The sequence below is a fragment of the Sarcophilus harrisii genome, chromosome 1 (assembly GCF_902635505.1).
Source record: "Sarcophilus harrisii chromosome 1, mSarHar1.11, whole genome shotgun sequence".
In the NCBI taxonomy this organism is placed as follows: Eukaryota; Metazoa; Chordata; class Mammalia; order Dasyuromorphia; family Dasyuridae; genus Sarcophilus; species Sarcophilus harrisii.
In genome coordinates, this window is record NC_045426.1 from 163,454,209 (window position 1) to 163,472,990 (window position 18,782).

Consider the following 18,782-nt stretch of genomic DNA (forward strand, 5'->3'; position numbering starts at 1 on the left):
GTGATAGAAAATTACCCAGAGTGAAATAATAGAGCCCAAATCTTGAATTTGGGAAACAATAATACACTACATTTGTATATTTCTATTCTTTGCTATGAATCTTATCTTCTGGTACATTATCTTTTAAATTTCCAATGAAATGGCAAATTTTTAGACCTGACAGATTGATAGCAGCTTGGCTTATGAACAGATCACAGTTCATTAATTGAGCTAGTCCTACATTAATTTCTAGGAGGTGGATTTTTTTTTTTTTTATTATAGGTTGGGAGGGAAGCACTTATATCACTGGAACAGAACAATTTCCAGAGGATGGATTCTGTACTCTGGCAGGGGCCGGAGTTCTCTGGCTGCCCACTTAGTCACATATGCTCAAAGTTGAGCTTCCTAAGTTGCCAAGACTTGTGGCTATTTCATATGTATTTTATTTTCTTTTTTTTTTTTTTAATGTATTTTCTTCTGTAATCTCCTTCGTGAACTTCATATCAGAAATATATAATTTGTCATAACAGTGGAACCTATACATAGTGACATTATTTATTCACTAATAAAATACCGAACCTCTGGGAATATCTCTAACATAATTAAAGGCTTCAGATACAGAGATACCTACTCTTCACCTCCATTTACCTCCCTTGGGTAGGCTAAGGTCTGATTGGATGGAGAGGCTTGTCCTGTGCCTGGAAGGCAAACTTGCCAACATTCACACTGAAATAAGTGAATTGTTGTCTTGAATATGAAGGTACAGCCAGGACTTCTCATAAAATATAGTGTATCTTACATAGGTCAGGCTAATAGGAATAGGAAGGAAATGGACCATTTTGAAATTAACCTCTCCTTTTCTGGTTAATATTAACAGTTGGATATGTAGCTTTTCTTAAAGAAGTAGAGAGTCCCATATCCCTTAATTTCTTCTGCAACTTGAAGCCCCATGTAATTTTAGGAAGGGATTTAGTAGAAGAGGGCAGTGAATTAGTCACTTTTTTAAAAAAAAAAAAATCAAGTATAAGGGACTTGATTTTACAATCCTATTTTTTATATATGTATGTGCATATATATACATAGATAGATAGATAGATATAGAATCCCATTTGTTGGTTAAATTAGCTCCATGGAACATTGAGCTCAGAGCTTAGCAGCTCATCAGAAGTCTGCAGATTATACTGGTAGATAAAGAGCAATTCCACATTTGAGCTTTATTACCTGCCTGTCTTAAAACATTTAACATTCCCACATTAATTTTGTAGTTGATATGAAATCAATTTGACATAACACTAAGTTAAATGAAATGTTTCATATAGAAAATGTCAGTCTCCTGATAAATGATCCTGAGAGTGAGATGGTTAGAAAAGATTGTTCTTGCCTTGTATAAGCTGCTGAATTCTATCCTACTTTGTTATAACTAGTCCCTGAAAATGGAACTCTGTCTTTGGAACAAGTTTGGATCAGGTCTTCAAAATGCTGTCTTTGTCAAATAAAAAACACACACACTAAACCCAAAGTCTTGATACTAGGAAAAATTTAGGCCAAACATCAAATTAAGACAACCATAAAGAAATGGGGCTCAGCTGTAGGAAAAGCCATTACAAATACTTCACAAAACAACTTCATCAAATATACACAATGCAGCCTTATGATACAGAGCAGAAGGCGGTAGCTGCTTCTTCCACAAAGATGCTATTACAATTTTAACAAAAATAGAGCTTAGGTGCATTTCTTTGCATGGAAATTTCATGAATGCTTCCATTTGTTAGTACAAAACATAGAAAAACATTGGCACAGTATGTAGTTCGCAGCAAAACAACAGTCATTGTCTTTTTATTTTCTCTTGACTACCAAAACAAGCCCTTTTTCTTTTACCCATTACACTTTGCCACACAAAATCTGAGCCAGTCCCAGATCCTTTTGTATTTGCAAATTTTATGGTTTGAAAAATTCAGTTCCCTCACCTGTCATATTCAGTCATTGCTTAGACTTCTCAGAAATGCAGCATGGAGTGAGCAGCCTTTGAAAGAAAAAAACCAAATACACCATTTGCTGGGTTGCTAGTATTTATATATACATAAAGGAGTTGATTGGGAAAAGGGAAAGAGGAGTCCAAAATCTGAATTTATGTTAAGCACAGAAAGTTGTGAGAAACGAAATGTATAAAAATATGCATTTGTGCTTTAGAAGCTTCTTAGCATACAATCCATTTTTTAAAAGTGTAATGACACCCTGCAATATGCTTGGTTTCTAATATATTTACATATCTTGTAACTTTTTTTTTTACATCATAAAAGCAAAAGAGCGTTGTCCAATAGGCAAGTAGGTGGGCAAAAAGAAGTTACATAGAGCATACGGCATAGCACACTGCACGGACTTGGACCCAGAAAATGTAGATTGATTTAATAAAATCTTTAAACAGCAACAGTATACAAACTTTTTTTTTTAAAAAGAAATTCTTGAACAGATATTTAGATTTAATGGCTTTTGTATAATACGTGCAGTGTTGTGTTTCATTGCCGCCTCCATAAGGTGGAAATAGATGAAATTCATAAATCCCCCAGAGCAAGACATCCTCTCCCTCCCCCGATTATGGATGGCTTTTATTAGAATCCCTTTATAGGAAAGAGAACCATATGAGTTCCTGGTACCATTGGATAGAGATATCATTGGACCAGTGCTCTTCTGAGCCTGTATTTATTCTGTCCAGGGGAACCACAGTTTGGCAAGAAGACCAAACAAATAGAGTTCTTCCTGGTAATCAGACCCAGTGGTTTGGTTAATTTTATGCTGGGCCTTCTTAGAAGCAGATGTTTATTGACATTGATACTCAAGAAACAATCAAGTCATAGGGTGGAATAAGGTTGACTACATATATATACTCATCATCCAGATGAACAGAATACATAAAATAGCCATTTGCTTCCTTCTTACAAGGTCTGACAAGGAAGGGTACAGGCACATGGGGTAACCGACAGTAGAGGAAATAACCTTGCAAAGTATCTGCCCCGCCTCAAAATGATTGCTCGGCAGAACATTTATTCATCTGGGGGGGCAGGGTACATAACTTTCCAGGAAGGAAATATGGGGAAATTTGGGCAATTTAAGGGGAAATATTAGCTATTAATCCCTTAATCTACAGCTGTTAACCTCACTTTAAAGGGAAATACACATGTCCCTCTCTTCTCTATTACTGAGTGATTCACAGTGTAGCTTGTAGATTAAGAGGTCTCGTTCTGTGGCCTTTCCCTTTTTAGCTGTCAGATGGAAGCCTCAGGCTCTTGCATTTTAACTCATCCAGCATTTTCCAGTGTTTGTAGTTATCAGCCAAATGTTGCATCAGAGCTGGGAGATGTGCAAATGCTGTAGGGATACACAAAAATCAAATGAAACCTGTTGTATTAAATTAATCTGAAAAAAACCAAAACATTTAATGGCCATGTCTCTTTAGGCCTTAGTCAATTCACTGGACTAAGTGAATATGTTTTAAAATGATCATAAAATATTCTGCGACCCTACGTGGTGTCTGGTTGTAAAAGGAAAGTAATTCATCACATACTTTTTGTCTGAGGGAAGCTAGAGAAAGGAGGTAAAGAGAGACAGAACTATTTTAGATGACTTAGGATGAGCTTTTCATGTATCTAATACTTCAAATGTTAAAAACAGATCACCCAATACACAGTCCAAAGTAAGATGCATTTTAGGAAAAATGAGGAAAGTCACATATTCATATACACCCACACTCACAATTAAAATGTGTTGTTTGGCACTTTACCAACCAGATCTAGAAACTAGCATTTCTAATGACTGTATTACTACTAAGCTCTAGAAACAAAGACAATTTGCTGGAGTTAACACAGCAGAAATAATATCTGAAAATTCAGTATTTTTAGACTGAGAAGCTAAAAGCATCTTTTGCACATATGTACCTTTGTAAGTATGACATTTTAATCTTGATGGCTCTCTCAGTTATTAAGGCTCAAAATCTTATGAGTCATTTTTTGACTTATCCATCAATCCCACATGTAATCGATCATCACAATTCTGTTGATTCTCTCTCTTGGGTACTTCCATTCCCTCCTCTTCATTTCCATTGTTGCCAGCTGATTTCAGAAGCTCGATATCTGGGCTATTGTCTCTAATCTGGGTGCTCTACCCCTCTATCTCTCTCATCTCTCTTTGACAGATCTCATTTGTCAAAATCCTACCCATCCTTCAAACTCAAATGCCACCATCTCTGTGAAGGTAGACTCAGACTGTGCTCTCTTCCCCAGTGATCTGCCCCTCTGATCTCGCAAAAAGTATTTTTTTTTCACAGTACTTTGTGGTTCAGTCTCTTATATTATACATTCTGAAGCATATTCTGTAGTATAAACCTTGAGTTAGCTTCCAAAAAGCTATTTGAAAGCGAGGACCATGTCTGATTTTTCTTTTTGTCTCCGCCAACACATATGCTCAGAAATTTTTGCTGAATAACTGAATGAGCTAGGCTCCTTTTATTGTCATACTGTTATTATGGTAGGGCAATAACAATTCCTTTCAGGCTAATTGAAATTTCAGTCTCCTTGGAGAAAAAAGAAAACATAAACGTCCTTACCATCCCAAGCATCAAACATATCTGTTATGAAATAGTCAATGAAGGAGATCTGGGACTTTGGGATGCTGCAAGTATTTCGATCAAAAACTGGCATTACCACTGGTAGCCCTTGTCTCTTCTCTTCATCCGTCTACAAAAATAAAACAAACAAAGGTTATTAGCTTCGTGGTCTTGCTGCTTTTCTGGATTCCACTTCAGAAGCTTATGCTGTTCTCCCAACTGGAAATCACCATTCCCTTCCTGCAGCAGAAGGTCTACATTTAGACTTGACTTTTTCACAAGTGCTCCGAAGGGCTGCTCAAGGCCAATCTTCAATTTCTTTTCCCTGCCTCTGTCTATTCTCCCCTTCTCACTTCTTGGTCTTCTTCGCAATGTTTTATGGACCATGTTCTTTGTAACACCCTTCTCCATTCCAGTTTGCTCAAGCATACCTTCTTTCACTAAACTCCCCAAAACTTACTTCTTCTATGTGGCTTTCTTTATAGAAGGAGAATGAAAATTCCTTTACTTGGTTGCCTTCTTGGGTCTCAGGACCCACAAAATGAACCCTGACAATGGAAATACGTTACAAATGCAGCAAAACTCTTCTTCTTCTGTTGACACAGGACAGGCTCAATATCCAATATATTGTAATTCAAACTTGACTTAATGTTGTTATTCAGTCTACCTGCTTTAGAAAAGTCTTTCTGGGGACTGATATACAGTATATACCTAATGAGTGTTAATCTATAAAATATGCATAATTCATGTTCAGAATATAGATGAATTGTTGCTAGGTAGTGCTTCTGGTACTCAAGGAAGCTTTAAAAGTTTGTTATTTTAGGTATTCTAAGCATTTCCCACCCTTGTGTTTTTAATCATACCATCAATTTGTACTAACTGCATGGAGAAGAGTTGCTTAGCAAAGGTCAGCTTTTGCTTTACTCCTCTCTGATTTATAGAAAATTCCTCCAAAGCAATCCCAATGGACCTTGGGCAGAAAATGCCATCTTCATCCAAAAAAGAATTATGGAGGCTGAATGCAAATCAATACATACTATGTTCACTTTTTAAAAAAATCTCTCCCATGGTTTTTCCCTTTTGTTCTATTTTTTCTTGCCCAACATGATTCATAAATAATTTTTTTAAAAAAGAAATATAAAAGAAATAAAATGAGGAAAAATAAAAACAAAGCAAAACCAAAACAAAAAAGAAAATTCCAAGGTAGCTGCCTCCAAATGAATCAATAGGTCTTTTTTTGGTATTGCCCCAAATGCCAGAGAAACATTACTGCTAGGAGAGACCTGAGACCACCTAGTCCAAGAACTGAAGAAACTCTAGCTTCGTGGGGCCACCATAATGGGTAGTGCCTTGTTCAAGGGCAAGGCTGTCAGTGTCAGCATTGCTCCTCAGAGACTATATGGACATATCCCATGACAAGATTGAGGCTTAATATGTCCAACCCAACACCCTATATAAATAAATCATACTGGATTACAGAAACTCAAAAATGGAAGAGATAGGTAATCTAGCAACCTAACACAGGGGAAAGAACACTGGATTTGGAATTAGAAGTTCTGGATTTAAATTCTAATGTCTATCACTGGATAAGTCCTTTACCTCTTTGCAACCCCCTTTTCTCATGTATAAAATAAAGCAGTCACATATGATTGCCTTTGAGATTCCTTGACCATGTTAATCCCTAACGATACATCCCAGGAGCTCCCTATTCTTTCCAGGATTAAACATGAAATCCTCTGGTCAGTGTACTGTGAGAACTGATTCATTTGGACTCCTACTTCATTCCAATAAATATTAATCAGTTTGATATTTTATATAAATTATATAAAGATAATTAAATAAAGGAGGTTTATTTAGGAGGCCTCATATTAATTCAATGTTCACCACTTGTTTGTGAGTTATGAAGCTCATGTGTGCAACCACAAGAATGCTGAAAAAGGTATTTCCATTCTGTTTTGTTCAAATTCCACGTCCCAGCCTATTGTAGGTGGGAGACTATGTGTAATATGGGAAATCCCCCAATTTGTTTTTGTGCCTCTGGACCACCCTGCCTTCTCCAACATGAACAGGACCACTTAGAGGAAATAGTCATCTTGTGATCACCCATGTTGATGCATCATTTCTGACTCTCCTGGAGAGCTGAAATCAAGTTCTATCAACCAATGAGATTCTGTGTTTTATCATGCCCTTTTGCATGTTTGAATATCAATCTTTATAAAAGTAAGGCCCTGGAAAAGGAGGCATCTTAGATTGTGAGGAGGATGTGGGGTCCACTTCATTAGAGGGGCTATGGACCCTTTAATTAAAAGCTATTAGCTTGGAGCTCTGCCTTGGAGATTTTTCTTGCAGACTGGATAAATCTGGATCTCACACTTCAAAGCCTTTTATACCTGTCTTCTTCACCTTTCAATCTTGTTACATGTTATATCCCATTCATATATTCTCTGATTCAATGTCACAATTCTCCCTGCTGTTCCTCAAACAAGAGAGGCCATAGGAAATCTCCTTTAATTTTAGTATTTTCCCTTTGTTATTTCCTGTGTAGTCTGCATGTTGCTTGTTGCTACATATTTTGCATGTTCCCTGCTTCATTAAGGCCATGGGCTCCTTGAGGAGCAAGGATTTTCATTCATTCATTTATTTTTGCCTTTGTGTCCTAGTGCTTAACAGTGGTACTTAATAAATGTGTATTGACTATCTTCTTATTCTGGCTTGAGTTCTGTGATCTGAAGATTCACTAATTACCTAAATCAGGAGTATAAAACTCAAATGGAAATGGCACCTTGCTGGCCACATATGACTTAGAAAAGTGGGCCTGAGTTCAAATCTGACCAAATCATTTACTAGCTGTATGATCTTGGACAAGTCACTGTACTCGATTTCAGTTTCCTTATTTGTAAAATGAGATGGAGAAGAAATTGGCAAACCAGTATCTCTGTCAATTAAAACCCCAAGATGTCAAACATGACTTAAAAATGATTCACCCTGTTGTATTTTTATTTTGTTAAATATTTTCCAGTTACATTTTAATTCGGTTTCTGCCCACTTGGGTTAGAGTTTGGGGCCTGAAGGATGACACAAGTTTGGCTCTTCTACTCTACAGCATACTCCCAAGGCGGTCATCAAGCCTTTCCTTTAATGATGGGAACCTACCACCTGGAAAGCCTATTCTGCTTGTGAATGGTCCCCTGCTTCTTTGAGTATTCTGACTGCTGCTTCTGGGTGGAACCAAACACACCTGAGCCCTTTCCATACAACAGCCCATCATGATTCACTCTTTTCCAGATCTATTCATTCCCAGTTCATACAATTAATGCTCAAAAGTCTCCTCTTATTACCTGATTCTGAATGTCCTCCAGTTTATCCATACCCTTTTAAAAAGGTGGTACCTAGAACTGAATATATTATTCCAAATATTAATATGCACAGGCCATTATAAACTTATACCTTCTTAGTCCTGGACACTGTGGTTCTTCCCTGTACTCTCTTTTCTTTTCCCTCTATACTGTTTTACTTAAAATTTTATCAGATTTCATGAATTTAATCATTTCTATGCTAAGGAATCAAATCCACTTATCTGGCTTTAACCTTTCTCCGAATTTCCAGATTCCCATCTCCAGTTGCTACTTAGAGAAATCAAACTGGATGCCCAGTAAACATTTTAAACTCAACAAATTCAAAACTGAACTCATCATCTTTCCCCCAAACTTCCCCTTTTTCTGAACTCCCTGTTACTTCTGAGAGTACTGCCGAACTCTCGTCAGCCAGATTAGAAACTTAGGTGTCATTTTAACCTCCACTCTCCTTCAGCACGCTCCTTGCCTATGCAATGTTTGCCAGTGCAGGCTGATTTCCTCTGGATAATATCTCCAGAAGAATCCTCCTTTGCTCCTCTGACACTGTCCAGGTATCCATCACCTAGACCACTGCAATAGCCTGCTGGTTGGTATTCTTGTCATGAGTCTCCCACTCCAGTCCACCCTCCACTCAGAAGTGAACTTCCTAAAATTTCCCTAGGTCTGGAAAAGAGAAGCTTTGAAAATCAAGCATTTTGCTTCCAGCGATTGGAAGGGCTGCTGTGTGGAAAGGGCTTCGATGTGTTTTGTTTCACCCAGAAGGCAGAACCAGAAGCAGCAGGTAGAACATACCAAGAAGCAGGTCTGACCACGTCATCCTCCTCATCTCCTCCTCCTGGGCCTTCTGTTGGTCTACCTTGAAACTCTCCTGATCTGAGTCATTTTCCTCCCTCTCCCCTAATCCTTTTCCTTCATTTAGCACCTGATTGACTATAATGTGAAGCTTTCTGGCTGTTTCATGTATTATAGCTTTGCCTTGCCAGCTAGACTATAAAATGCTGGAAGGGAGAAGCTACAATAGACATTTCCTTTGAATGTTCCATAATACTCATCATGGTGCACTATGATGTGGTAGAAGGAAGCCTGAATTTAAAGCCATAAAAACTAGCTTTAAGTTCTTGAGTCTGATAGTGGTCAAGTGACTTGACCACTATGATTTCTTCATTTGTAAAATGAGTTTAAAATATGTGAATTTCCTATTTTCCCTTACTGTCAGGAAACTGTGAACTTCCATCTAGGTGCTTGCAGTCCCTCAGAAGTACTTGAGGGGCAGCTAGGTGATCCCTGGCTCTGGAGTCTGGACAACTGGCCTCAGACACTTACTAATTGTGTGACCCTCAGCAAGTCACTTAACCCTGATCGACTTCAAAAAACAAACAAAAAATCTTTCCGTCTAGGAAAGCAAAAATGTCCATCTCAAGCTAGGATAATTGATATTGGATTTGGACTTCAAATTCTGCCTCAGATCCTTCCTAACTGTATGATCCTGATAGTCACTTAACTTCTGTCTGCCTCAATTACCTCCTCTGTAAAATGAGCATAATAATAGCATCTCTCTCTCAGTTTTGTTGTAAGGATAAAATGAGATAATATTTGTAAAGTGCTTTGAAAAGCTTAGAATACACTGTATAAATGCTGTATAAATGTTAACTATTGAAACTGCACTAAGATTTTTTTGTGTCATATACATGTAACATATATATGATACAACATATACAAGTATCTGTTATTTATATTATCTATATATCAGTATCTATAATTTACATTATTTATCAATAAATAATATGACATCTATATATATTTGTTTCATTACATATGAAACATACACATACACGCATACATATATTTATAAATGAGGAACTGAAGCCCAAATAAAGACCTTAAGTGACTTGTGGAATGCCACACAGATACCTAGGAGCTGAGCTGGGAAGCTAAAGAGAATTCAGCTCTTTCAACTGCAGAGCCTGTTTGCTTTATATATACCACCATCTTTCCTTTCTTCCCCAAAGTCCTTCCCTTTTCCTAATCCAAATTCTTCCCACGTAATTCTTCTGTGCAGGAGAACTGTGGGCCTCTATCTTGGCTTAACAAATGTAAAGGCCTGTCTCTCTTTTCTCTGGTCTAATGTGTTCTATTAAACATCAAAGACCAGGTACAGACATGGAAAATAAAGACGGGACTTTCATATTTTCTTTCCTCTTTTTGTTAGGCTTTGCTGCTTTTTATTAGAGCCCTTTACTTGGAATATTACAAGTGATCACATTTTCAATTAAGTCTCTCCACCATCAAGCCAAGAATAATTTATTCCCTCAAGAGCAAATTATCAGACTCTTTTTATTGTGGTTGCTCAATCATTTTCCAGTTATGTCCAACTCTTTGTGACTCCATTTGGGGTTTTCTTGGCTGAGATATGGGAGTGGTTTGCCATTCTCTTCTCTAGCTCATTTTACAGATGAGGAAACTGAGGCAGAGTGAGGGACTTGAGCAGGGTCACACAGCTAGCCCAGATCTGAAATCAGATTTTCCTCACTGCAAGTCTAGCACCCTATTCTCTGTTAACACATGTAACTGTAGGATCAACTGTAGAATCCTTTTTATTATTCTCTAACTCGAGCCTTAGAGTCACGAGCTCCATTGTCAGTTGATCCGATTTTGAGAAATACAAAGACACAAAAATAAAAAATTAGGAGATGCTTATTCATATGCAAAAAAGACTATATGATGTCATGGAAGGGAATCTTAAAATTAGAGCATGAACCAATGCATATGTATTGGGAAAGTTAGATGAGGTTGTTGGGGAGCAGAGGGAAACACAGCCATGTGAGGAACTCTCCTGATTAGAAGAAATCACTCCAAAATGAAGGTAATGCATTTTTAAATTATAACATAAGTAAATGAGGAAAAATATCATTCAATGTACAAACAATATTCCTAGAATGAATTTAATTTTCCAAACAATATACACCTCTACTTTTTCTGTTTTTTTTTCTTCTTTTCTGTGCTGTTGCATAAATCATGGACTATTAGAAATGGTGGGGGATTTGGAAGCCATCTGGTCCAGGCTGAGTGAAGGGAATTCAGCTGTGAGAATTAGGACAGGTGGAAATATAGAGGTACTCTCTGGTTGAGGATTGAGTGAATGAATACAAGTGTACATGTATCTGGGAAAGAATGACTGCATGTATATTTAGGAGGCTCCAAGAGTTTTACATACAAACACATATATACACTCTTCATTTGGGGAAAAGGAGGATGGGGAAACATTTGTGATTTCATGATTGTAAGGAATTATAATTCCTCAACTCAAATTATAACAACTACCTCACAGGATTATTAGGAGGATCAAATGAGATAACATTTGCAATGCTTTTTAGTCTAGTGCCTGGCTAAGGAACTTAAATGCATATTCTCTTTTCTCCTTCCCCTTCCAGATTAAAAAAGTTTCTTCCCCACTGTAGCTCAACAAGTGCTCTGCAACTTATGGTCTGAGAGTTACCTGAGGGCATTGAGAGGTTAAAACATTTGCCCAGTACGTGTCAGAGTAGCTTTGACCCACCCAGATATTTTTTATTCTAAGGTTAGCTTTCTCTCCACTGTAACATATTTTCCTTTCCTTCCCATACATAGTAAACATATTCACACCAGGAAAAGGCATGGAAGGAGAACTTTAGTGGAGGTCATACATTTAAGTATATTGTTGTTCAGTCATGTGCAATCCTTCACAAACCCCATTGGAATGGTTTGCCATTTCCTTCTCCAGCTCCTTTTACAGATGAGGAAACTGAGACAAATAGGATTAAGTGACTTCTCCAGAGTCACACAGTGAGTAAATGTCTGTTAATTTTATATATATAAGTAACTTTAAAATTTATAATATTTATAATAAGTAAATATATAATAATAAATATATATGTATAATTAATTTTTTATTTATGAATGTATATATATAAATGTATTGTGTTTATTTTATATATGTATATATATAAATATTGTGTTTATTATATATATATTGTATTGTGTTTATTTTATATATATAAAATATAAAATATATATATATAAAATATAAAATTTTATATATATAAAATAAACACAACATATATAAATTAAAAAGTTACTTACTCTGTGTCTTTGCTCCTCTAGAGATTTCCCTTGATTACTATCTATCTACATGAATTTCCTGATGTGCACATGTCATACCCAAGTTTACGTGAGAGCTAATTCGCACCCCAAAATGACGAGTTTCTTTTTAGAGATGGGTTTGCTTACCGACCATATCATGCCCTATGCTTTCTAGATGGAAAACTCCTCAACCCCGACAATTCTCAGAGACATGTTTTGAGGTGCTTCCAAACCCCAACACATTTTCAACAATTCCCAGACAAGAGGAGGATGGCCTCCTACCTGTGCAAAGTACTCTTCTGAGATCCTTCCAGCCCATTCGATGCACATCTCCAGGGGGCGGCACGGGTTGGCCACATCTGCACACTTGATCATCATGCGTTTGATCAGGATTTGGTTTTCAGGAAAGTTTTTTCCAGTGGGGTTACATTCACAGTCACTGCCTTCACCCTGTAGCAGAGGCAAACAGAGCAAGATTGGCTCATGACATCTATGAAGTAGGTTCCAATAAGGATAACCCAATTAAGCCTGATTAAATACTGCTTGGTCATACAAAGGACCAGCAGGAAAGTGGTCTTTTCTGCCAGATCTAGCAGGGAAAAAACTAAAAATATCTTCCCTAGAATTGGAAAGAAATTTTTAAAAAAATGCTTTTGTTCTTGCTTCTTTTTTTTTTTCTTTTTCTTTTCTTCTCGTCCTCTCAGCCATATTTTATTTTTTTCCAGTTACATATACTTTATCTTCATAAGATTCTGATTTCCAATTTTCCCCCGATCTTTCTTTTCTAACCATTTATCTATTCATCTAGTTCTCCTTTGTTGATTAATTTCTCTTCTTCATGAATCCTAGTGATTTTCTATAAATACATGGCACGACGTCTAGAACACAATAGGAGCCTGGTAATTGTTTGCTAACTAAAATAATAGACAACATTTTTGGAGCATTTTAAAGTTTGCTAAGTCCTTTACATATTAATATATATGTTATCTGATCCTCCCAACAATCCTGTATTATAAGTACTATAATGGTCCACATTTTACAGATGAAGTCAAGTAGTTTGTCCAAGATTACACAAGTAGGAAATGTCTGAGGCAGGATTTGAACTCAGTTCCTCCTGCTTCCACATTCTAGTACTCTGTCTATTAAAACTCCAAGCTGCCTAACCAAATCATACTGTATGTGTGAGCTATTCCATCACTGTTTTATGATTGGGCCTTGAGATTCAGGGGCAAGGACCAGGAAAGACATATCTATGGAAATGGTTCTTCTCTGATAAGAAAATGTACTTCATTCATTCTTAGTGGGGAGGGAAGGGGGGGTCTATGGATGTGGAATATAAATAATAATGTCATCAGACTTAATTGATATGTTGGTTAGTTTTGCTGAAATTTTTCCCCCTCTTTATTCCATTGATACAAAGAAAATATATATACAAAAGAAAGTTCAGAACATCTGATTCCACAATACTAGTGTTCGGGACAAAGAAACTTTAAGACTTCGGATGTTTTTCACTTTGCAGTCACTTTGGAGCTCCTAGAATGAATGTGAAAGATAGGATCATAGATAAGTTTGAGGTTTTATGTCTTAGAATTAAAGCCTTAACCTGAACTAAAGAACCACAAGTTCTTCCAGAAGGAACTGTATTTCATAGCTCTTTTGAGAATGATCATAGAGTTTTAGTGCTAAGAAGGAACCTTAGACATGTTAATCTGATCCCTTCATTTTACAAATGTGCTGCAAGCAGCAGAGCTGGGCTTCAAGCATGTCTTCAGACCCCAAATCCTTAGCTTTTCCCACTCCTTACACCTTCTAAGCTTAAGTGGTAACTTTCATCTTGGTTGTGATGATTTACATTCATGAAAATATTGGCAGAGAGAGAAAACATCCACAAAATTCTCACCTTAGGAAATTCAAATATAAAATGGCTTGCTATTTCAATGTAGGGCAGAGAAGCTAGGAGATTTGCTAGGTAGACCTTTGCACACTCGGCCATAATTCTGGTAAATGGAGTAACTAATGATTTCTCCAGGGTTCTGTCAGCCTGAGCACTGAATGATTTTGTGAATAGTTGTAGGCTGTGGCTAATTAATTAATAATGGTTATAGGTTGTGGCTAATTACCAGGCTTTCTAAGGGAAATCTTATTTTGTTCTTTTTTTATTTCTGGGTTGATGTGAGGCCACTAACAGTTGATAAATCTTCAGCCAGTGCTACAAACACCTCCAGGAAGTGAAAGGAAGAGAGTAGAGGTGCCTGAATAGGGAGAATGCAGGTGATTGGTCAGAATTGTGTTTTAGAAAGATTAATCACTTAATAGTTGAGTGGAGAGTGGACCAGGGTGGACAGAGGCTTGAGAAGGGAGCTAGGGGCTGTTTTCCATTTTTGGTAACCCTATAGATCAATTCATTCTTATGATGAAAACTCCCTCCATCATCCGGATCAATATTCCTTTGTGAGTGACAGTCATAGAGAGCAAGCTATGGCCCATGTAGGTCGACTTGCCTATCATCACAACTAGTGAGTTCTCCTGACCTTAACTCCAGCTCTCTGATGGCTGGCTGTGCTGCAGAACACAGAATGTTAGATTTTTATTCAGAGAATCTGAGTTCAAATGCCAACTCTCTGACTTACTACTTGTGCGACATAAGGCAACTTACTTAAACTGGGTCTCTGTTTGCTCAATTATACAATGACATTAGATAAGATATTCCCCTGTGATCCTATCACCTTTGCATAGTAAAATTCTGATCTTCTCTGGGGAAACATTAAATGGGTACAAACACGGACCAATTTTAGCTGTTTTCAAAAGAAAATTGGGGTAGGAACATCAAAAGGGATTTTTGAAAAATAGTGCTCAATAGTAAATCCTCTGGGACACAGATTATAAGGCTTTATTCATCTGTACTTACAAATAGCTTAACCCCAATGATTGCATGGATGCTGATGTCTTACTGAGCATAATTATTGATCACATAGGTATATGTCTTCCATTTAAAAGGAAATGAAGCCACTAACAGATATAAATTCAGGGAAGAACAGACTGCAATCACCACAGACCAGTGGTGCACCCAGTGTATGACCCCAGCACTCATTTTTCTACCTTGAAGATCTGAAATCCCTAGAATATGAAATGGGAAACAGCTGAAAGGAGCTGAGCTCTTCCTATCTCAGCTCCTGAGCCCCTTGTTGTGGGTCAATGGTCTTTGCTGAGGAAGGAGAGTGTTTTGGTTCCCCTTTAGCCTTGGGGATGGGAGGACTGAAAATTGGAACTTGAACCTGAACCAGGCCACCTGTTGTTTTGGGAATCAAGCTGCACAGTCAGTTCATGGGTGCACGTAATAAAGCAGTAAAATGGGACAATTTCGCTATTGTCATTGGTCTCAGTTGGGTCCCCAGTCACATCCTGGCCCAAGGATGTGGTCCATCCATTTCTCTGGTTATTGCTTAGAGTTAAAAATGAGCAGAAAGCTTTTTTTACTACTATGGGGCAGAAGTCATGTCTTCTTGGCTTCAATGCAGGAATTTTTCAGAGGGTCTCTTTCCTGATAATGGGAAGATTGATGAGAAACATTCCATCCCATGTTTAGCACTTCATTTTATTGTACCAAGAAATCCTCTAGGCCCCAAATAAGGGAGAAGGGAAGGAGCCCAGCTGCCTGGCCCACCAGAATAACAACAGAGAAAACAAATGGATACTCTTCTACATGGTTTTCACTGGAATCTTCATTTACAACTAGTTATTGCATCTGCCGTAAATGGATAAAATAAAAATCTGGGGAACAATAGAAATAATTGGATGTCTTTTAATGCAAACTAAAGCCCAATATGAAGAATGCCTTCTGGTGCCCTGGCAAACAGGAGCAAATATGTTTGTTTAATCAAGCAATTACAGAATACTTTGGTTTTTAAGCATCCACATTATTAATGCTGTGCTTTTAAACACACATGCTCTAGATTCAATTAAGATCTTTGGGCATTCACTTGTCTGGCTCAGTGTGATGTGAATCAGCTCCGGTGTAGTTCTATAAAGCACTCCTTAATCTTAACGTCTCCCAACAGAGTCACAAAGGCCAGTGATGTTTTTTAAAAATAGAAACAGTGGCTTTCAGGGCCAAGCTAAGTAAGAAGCTATGTTACTCCTTGCTTCTCTCTTTCAGCTTCCTCATCACTCTCTTGCTGCAGATCAATCTACTTTTTGCAGTCAATTAACTTACCTCAAGGTTTTTTCTCCCAGGATCTCTGAAGAATTTAAGGACATGTTATTGTCCATTCTTCCCATTCTTTCAAAAAAGGACTGATCCCTACCTTTAGCATCACTTTTCAGATGAGGCCCTAAAGCATTAATCACCATGATCGACAGAAGGAGAGAAATTATGTCTAGATCAGCCAGTATTTGGGTAGAAGGACACATTCTGTCCTCTCTTACATGGGAACTGGTTTCCTCAGCCATGGGTTTGTTGATGCTATTCACAAACTTGTTCACGTGCTCAAAGTGCTTTGTCATCTCTGTTGCCAAAACCATGTCAATGATTGCCTGGCGGAGTGTTCGATAGTGGGTCCTGAAGAATCAAGAAATAGAGGCATATTTATATCATTTCCAGAATTTGGCCAGCTTGCACTCCCTCCCCACCCCCAGGACCCAACTTCCTATTATGCATCCTTGAAAAAATGTGGTCCTTTTTTTTTTCAGGCTAAGAATTTAAAGTGAAAAAGAGATTAAAAAAAGGAAAAGGACCTGTTTGTACAAAAACATTTATAGCAACTCTTTTCTCAAAGCAAAGAATTAGAAATTGAAATGATGCTCATTATTGGGGAATGACTGAATAAATTGTGGTATGTAATTATGATGGAATATTATTGTATTGTGGGAAATGATGAACAAGATGCTCTCAGAAAAACCTGAAAAGTCCTCCATGAAATCAACTGAAATGAAATGTACTGAGTACAAAGTAATAGAATATTGTGGGATGATCGGCTGTGAATGACTTTGCTATTCTCAGCAAAGTAATAATCTAAGATTACTCTGAAGGACTCATGATGAAAAATGTTCTGCATATCCAAAGAAATATATCTGATTATGTATGAATACGGATTGAAGCATACTTTTAAAATTTTATTTTTCTTGAGGGATTTTATTTAAGAGGGGAGATCTATGTTTTCTTTTGCTACAAGACTTATGAAAATGTTTTGTATAACTTCACACATGTTTTCTCAATGGGAGAGAAAGAATGAGTCTGGAACTCAAAGTTTTGCATGTAACTGGGGAATTTATAAAAAGTTAAATGAAAACAAAAGTGTTGAAGGTGAGTCTTATAATTAGAATCCAAATCACAAAGAAGCATTGGTTTGTTACTCCTTATCATTAAGAGAGAATTGGAAAATCTGATAGTATTATTTTTTTTCAGTGAAAGTTTCCTGCCTTGCCATTTTTCATTCCCACATAAAACCACAGTAAGGTTGTACGAGAAGGGTGACATCTTTTCCTCTCCCCTTCCCCTCCTCATGCAAGAAGGTATATAATAATATATAATATTAGTTAAGGGATCACATCAAGAATCATCATGATCTCTTGTTATGCTGGTATTCAGGGGAGGAAAAAAGAAGTAAAGACATTTTAGATTAACTTAGGTAAATTTTCAAGTATCCGGTAACATGCCCTATATCACAAGGTATGTGAAAAAGATGTTCTCAAAGTTTAGAGATCTTCATTATTATCTATTATAATCACAAATAATAATCACAAGCTACATTAGTTATAATGTTACATGTATTGATATTAAAGAATGGAGCTAAGCCAAAGTTGGAAGAAATCAATCCCCAAGTTTATGGGAAGATTATGAATTGTGAAGACATTTGCCAGAGACAAAAATCACCGTATTATAAACTGAGCTATAAAAGAGCCAAAATTCTGTTCTCTTTTTATTACTAAACAGCAAAATAATACCAAGATCTTCCAGAGCAAAAGCTAAGAGGAGTGTTCAGTGGAAAACTATATTGCAGTAATCTCTTGAGGAATGGGGGATAAATTTTCACCTATGACTATGTCAAGAATTTTTCTATTCAAGTCCATAATATGGCTCCTATCTTAGAATCTGACATTTCCTTTAGAAGTCAATTCAAATACCACCTCTCCCATGAGGCCTTCCCTCAATTCCTCTAGCTACTAGTACCAATCTCATCAAAATAATTATATATATTCTATATATGTTTTGCATATGCTTTTTTTAAAATAAATTTTTTTGTGAACACACTATCTTTTCCCTATAGAATGTAAGCTTCTTAAAGGCGGGGTTGTTTCATTTTTGCCTTTGTATCCCCAGTTCCTTATAGAGTTGTTGGCACATTGTAGGGATTTAATAAATGCTTGTTGACTGGTTGATCAGGTGATTTCAACAAAGGATATCAAGCCAAGTTGGAAAAATTGAACACTGAATTTGTGGAAAAATTATGATTTATGGAGAATCTGTAAAATTAGAGGCAAAACCAACACATTATATTTTTGAGATATGGTCCTATAACCTAAATACAGAAAGATTAGAAGGACAGCTGCATCTCAGAGCAGTAATCTTGAGACATCAATTACTTTTAACTCTGTCTGGGGATATGTGACACCAATAATATTAAGGTTGTGATCACAAGAATGGTGACTTATTCTCTTGGGAAGACCACTGGGCTAAGAAGTTTAGAGATCTGGATACTAATCCTAATTATGCTATTAACTTGCTGTGT

The 18,782-nt window shown here is 37.0% G+C and overlaps 1 protein-coding gene across 3 annotated transcripts in view; it reads right to left on the reverse strand.

Annotated features, from left to right (window-relative positions):
• Positions 1 to 919: 919 nt before the first annotated feature.
• Positions 920 to 18,782, reverse strand: part of PDE8B (phosphodiesterase 8B) — a 326,848-nt gene continuing 308,985 nt past the window's right edge. For 2 of the 3 annotated variants that reach the window (XM_031966218.1, XM_031966204.1), the window contains 4 exons: positions 16,480 to 16,612; positions 12,337 to 12,504; positions 4,580 to 4,709; positions 920 to 3,345 (listed from right to left, as the gene is read on the reverse strand). In XM_031966218.1, coding sequence (XP_031822078.1) covers positions 3,236 to 3,345; positions 4,580 to 4,709; positions 12,337 to 12,504; positions 16,480 to 16,612 — 541 coding nt within the window. In that variant the 3' untranslated portion in view covers positions 920 to 3,235. The remainder of the gene's footprint in view (positions 3,346 to 4,579; positions 4,710 to 12,336; positions 12,505 to 16,479; positions 16,613 to 18,782) is intronic. The other variant, XM_031966210.1, reaches the window with a different exon arrangement.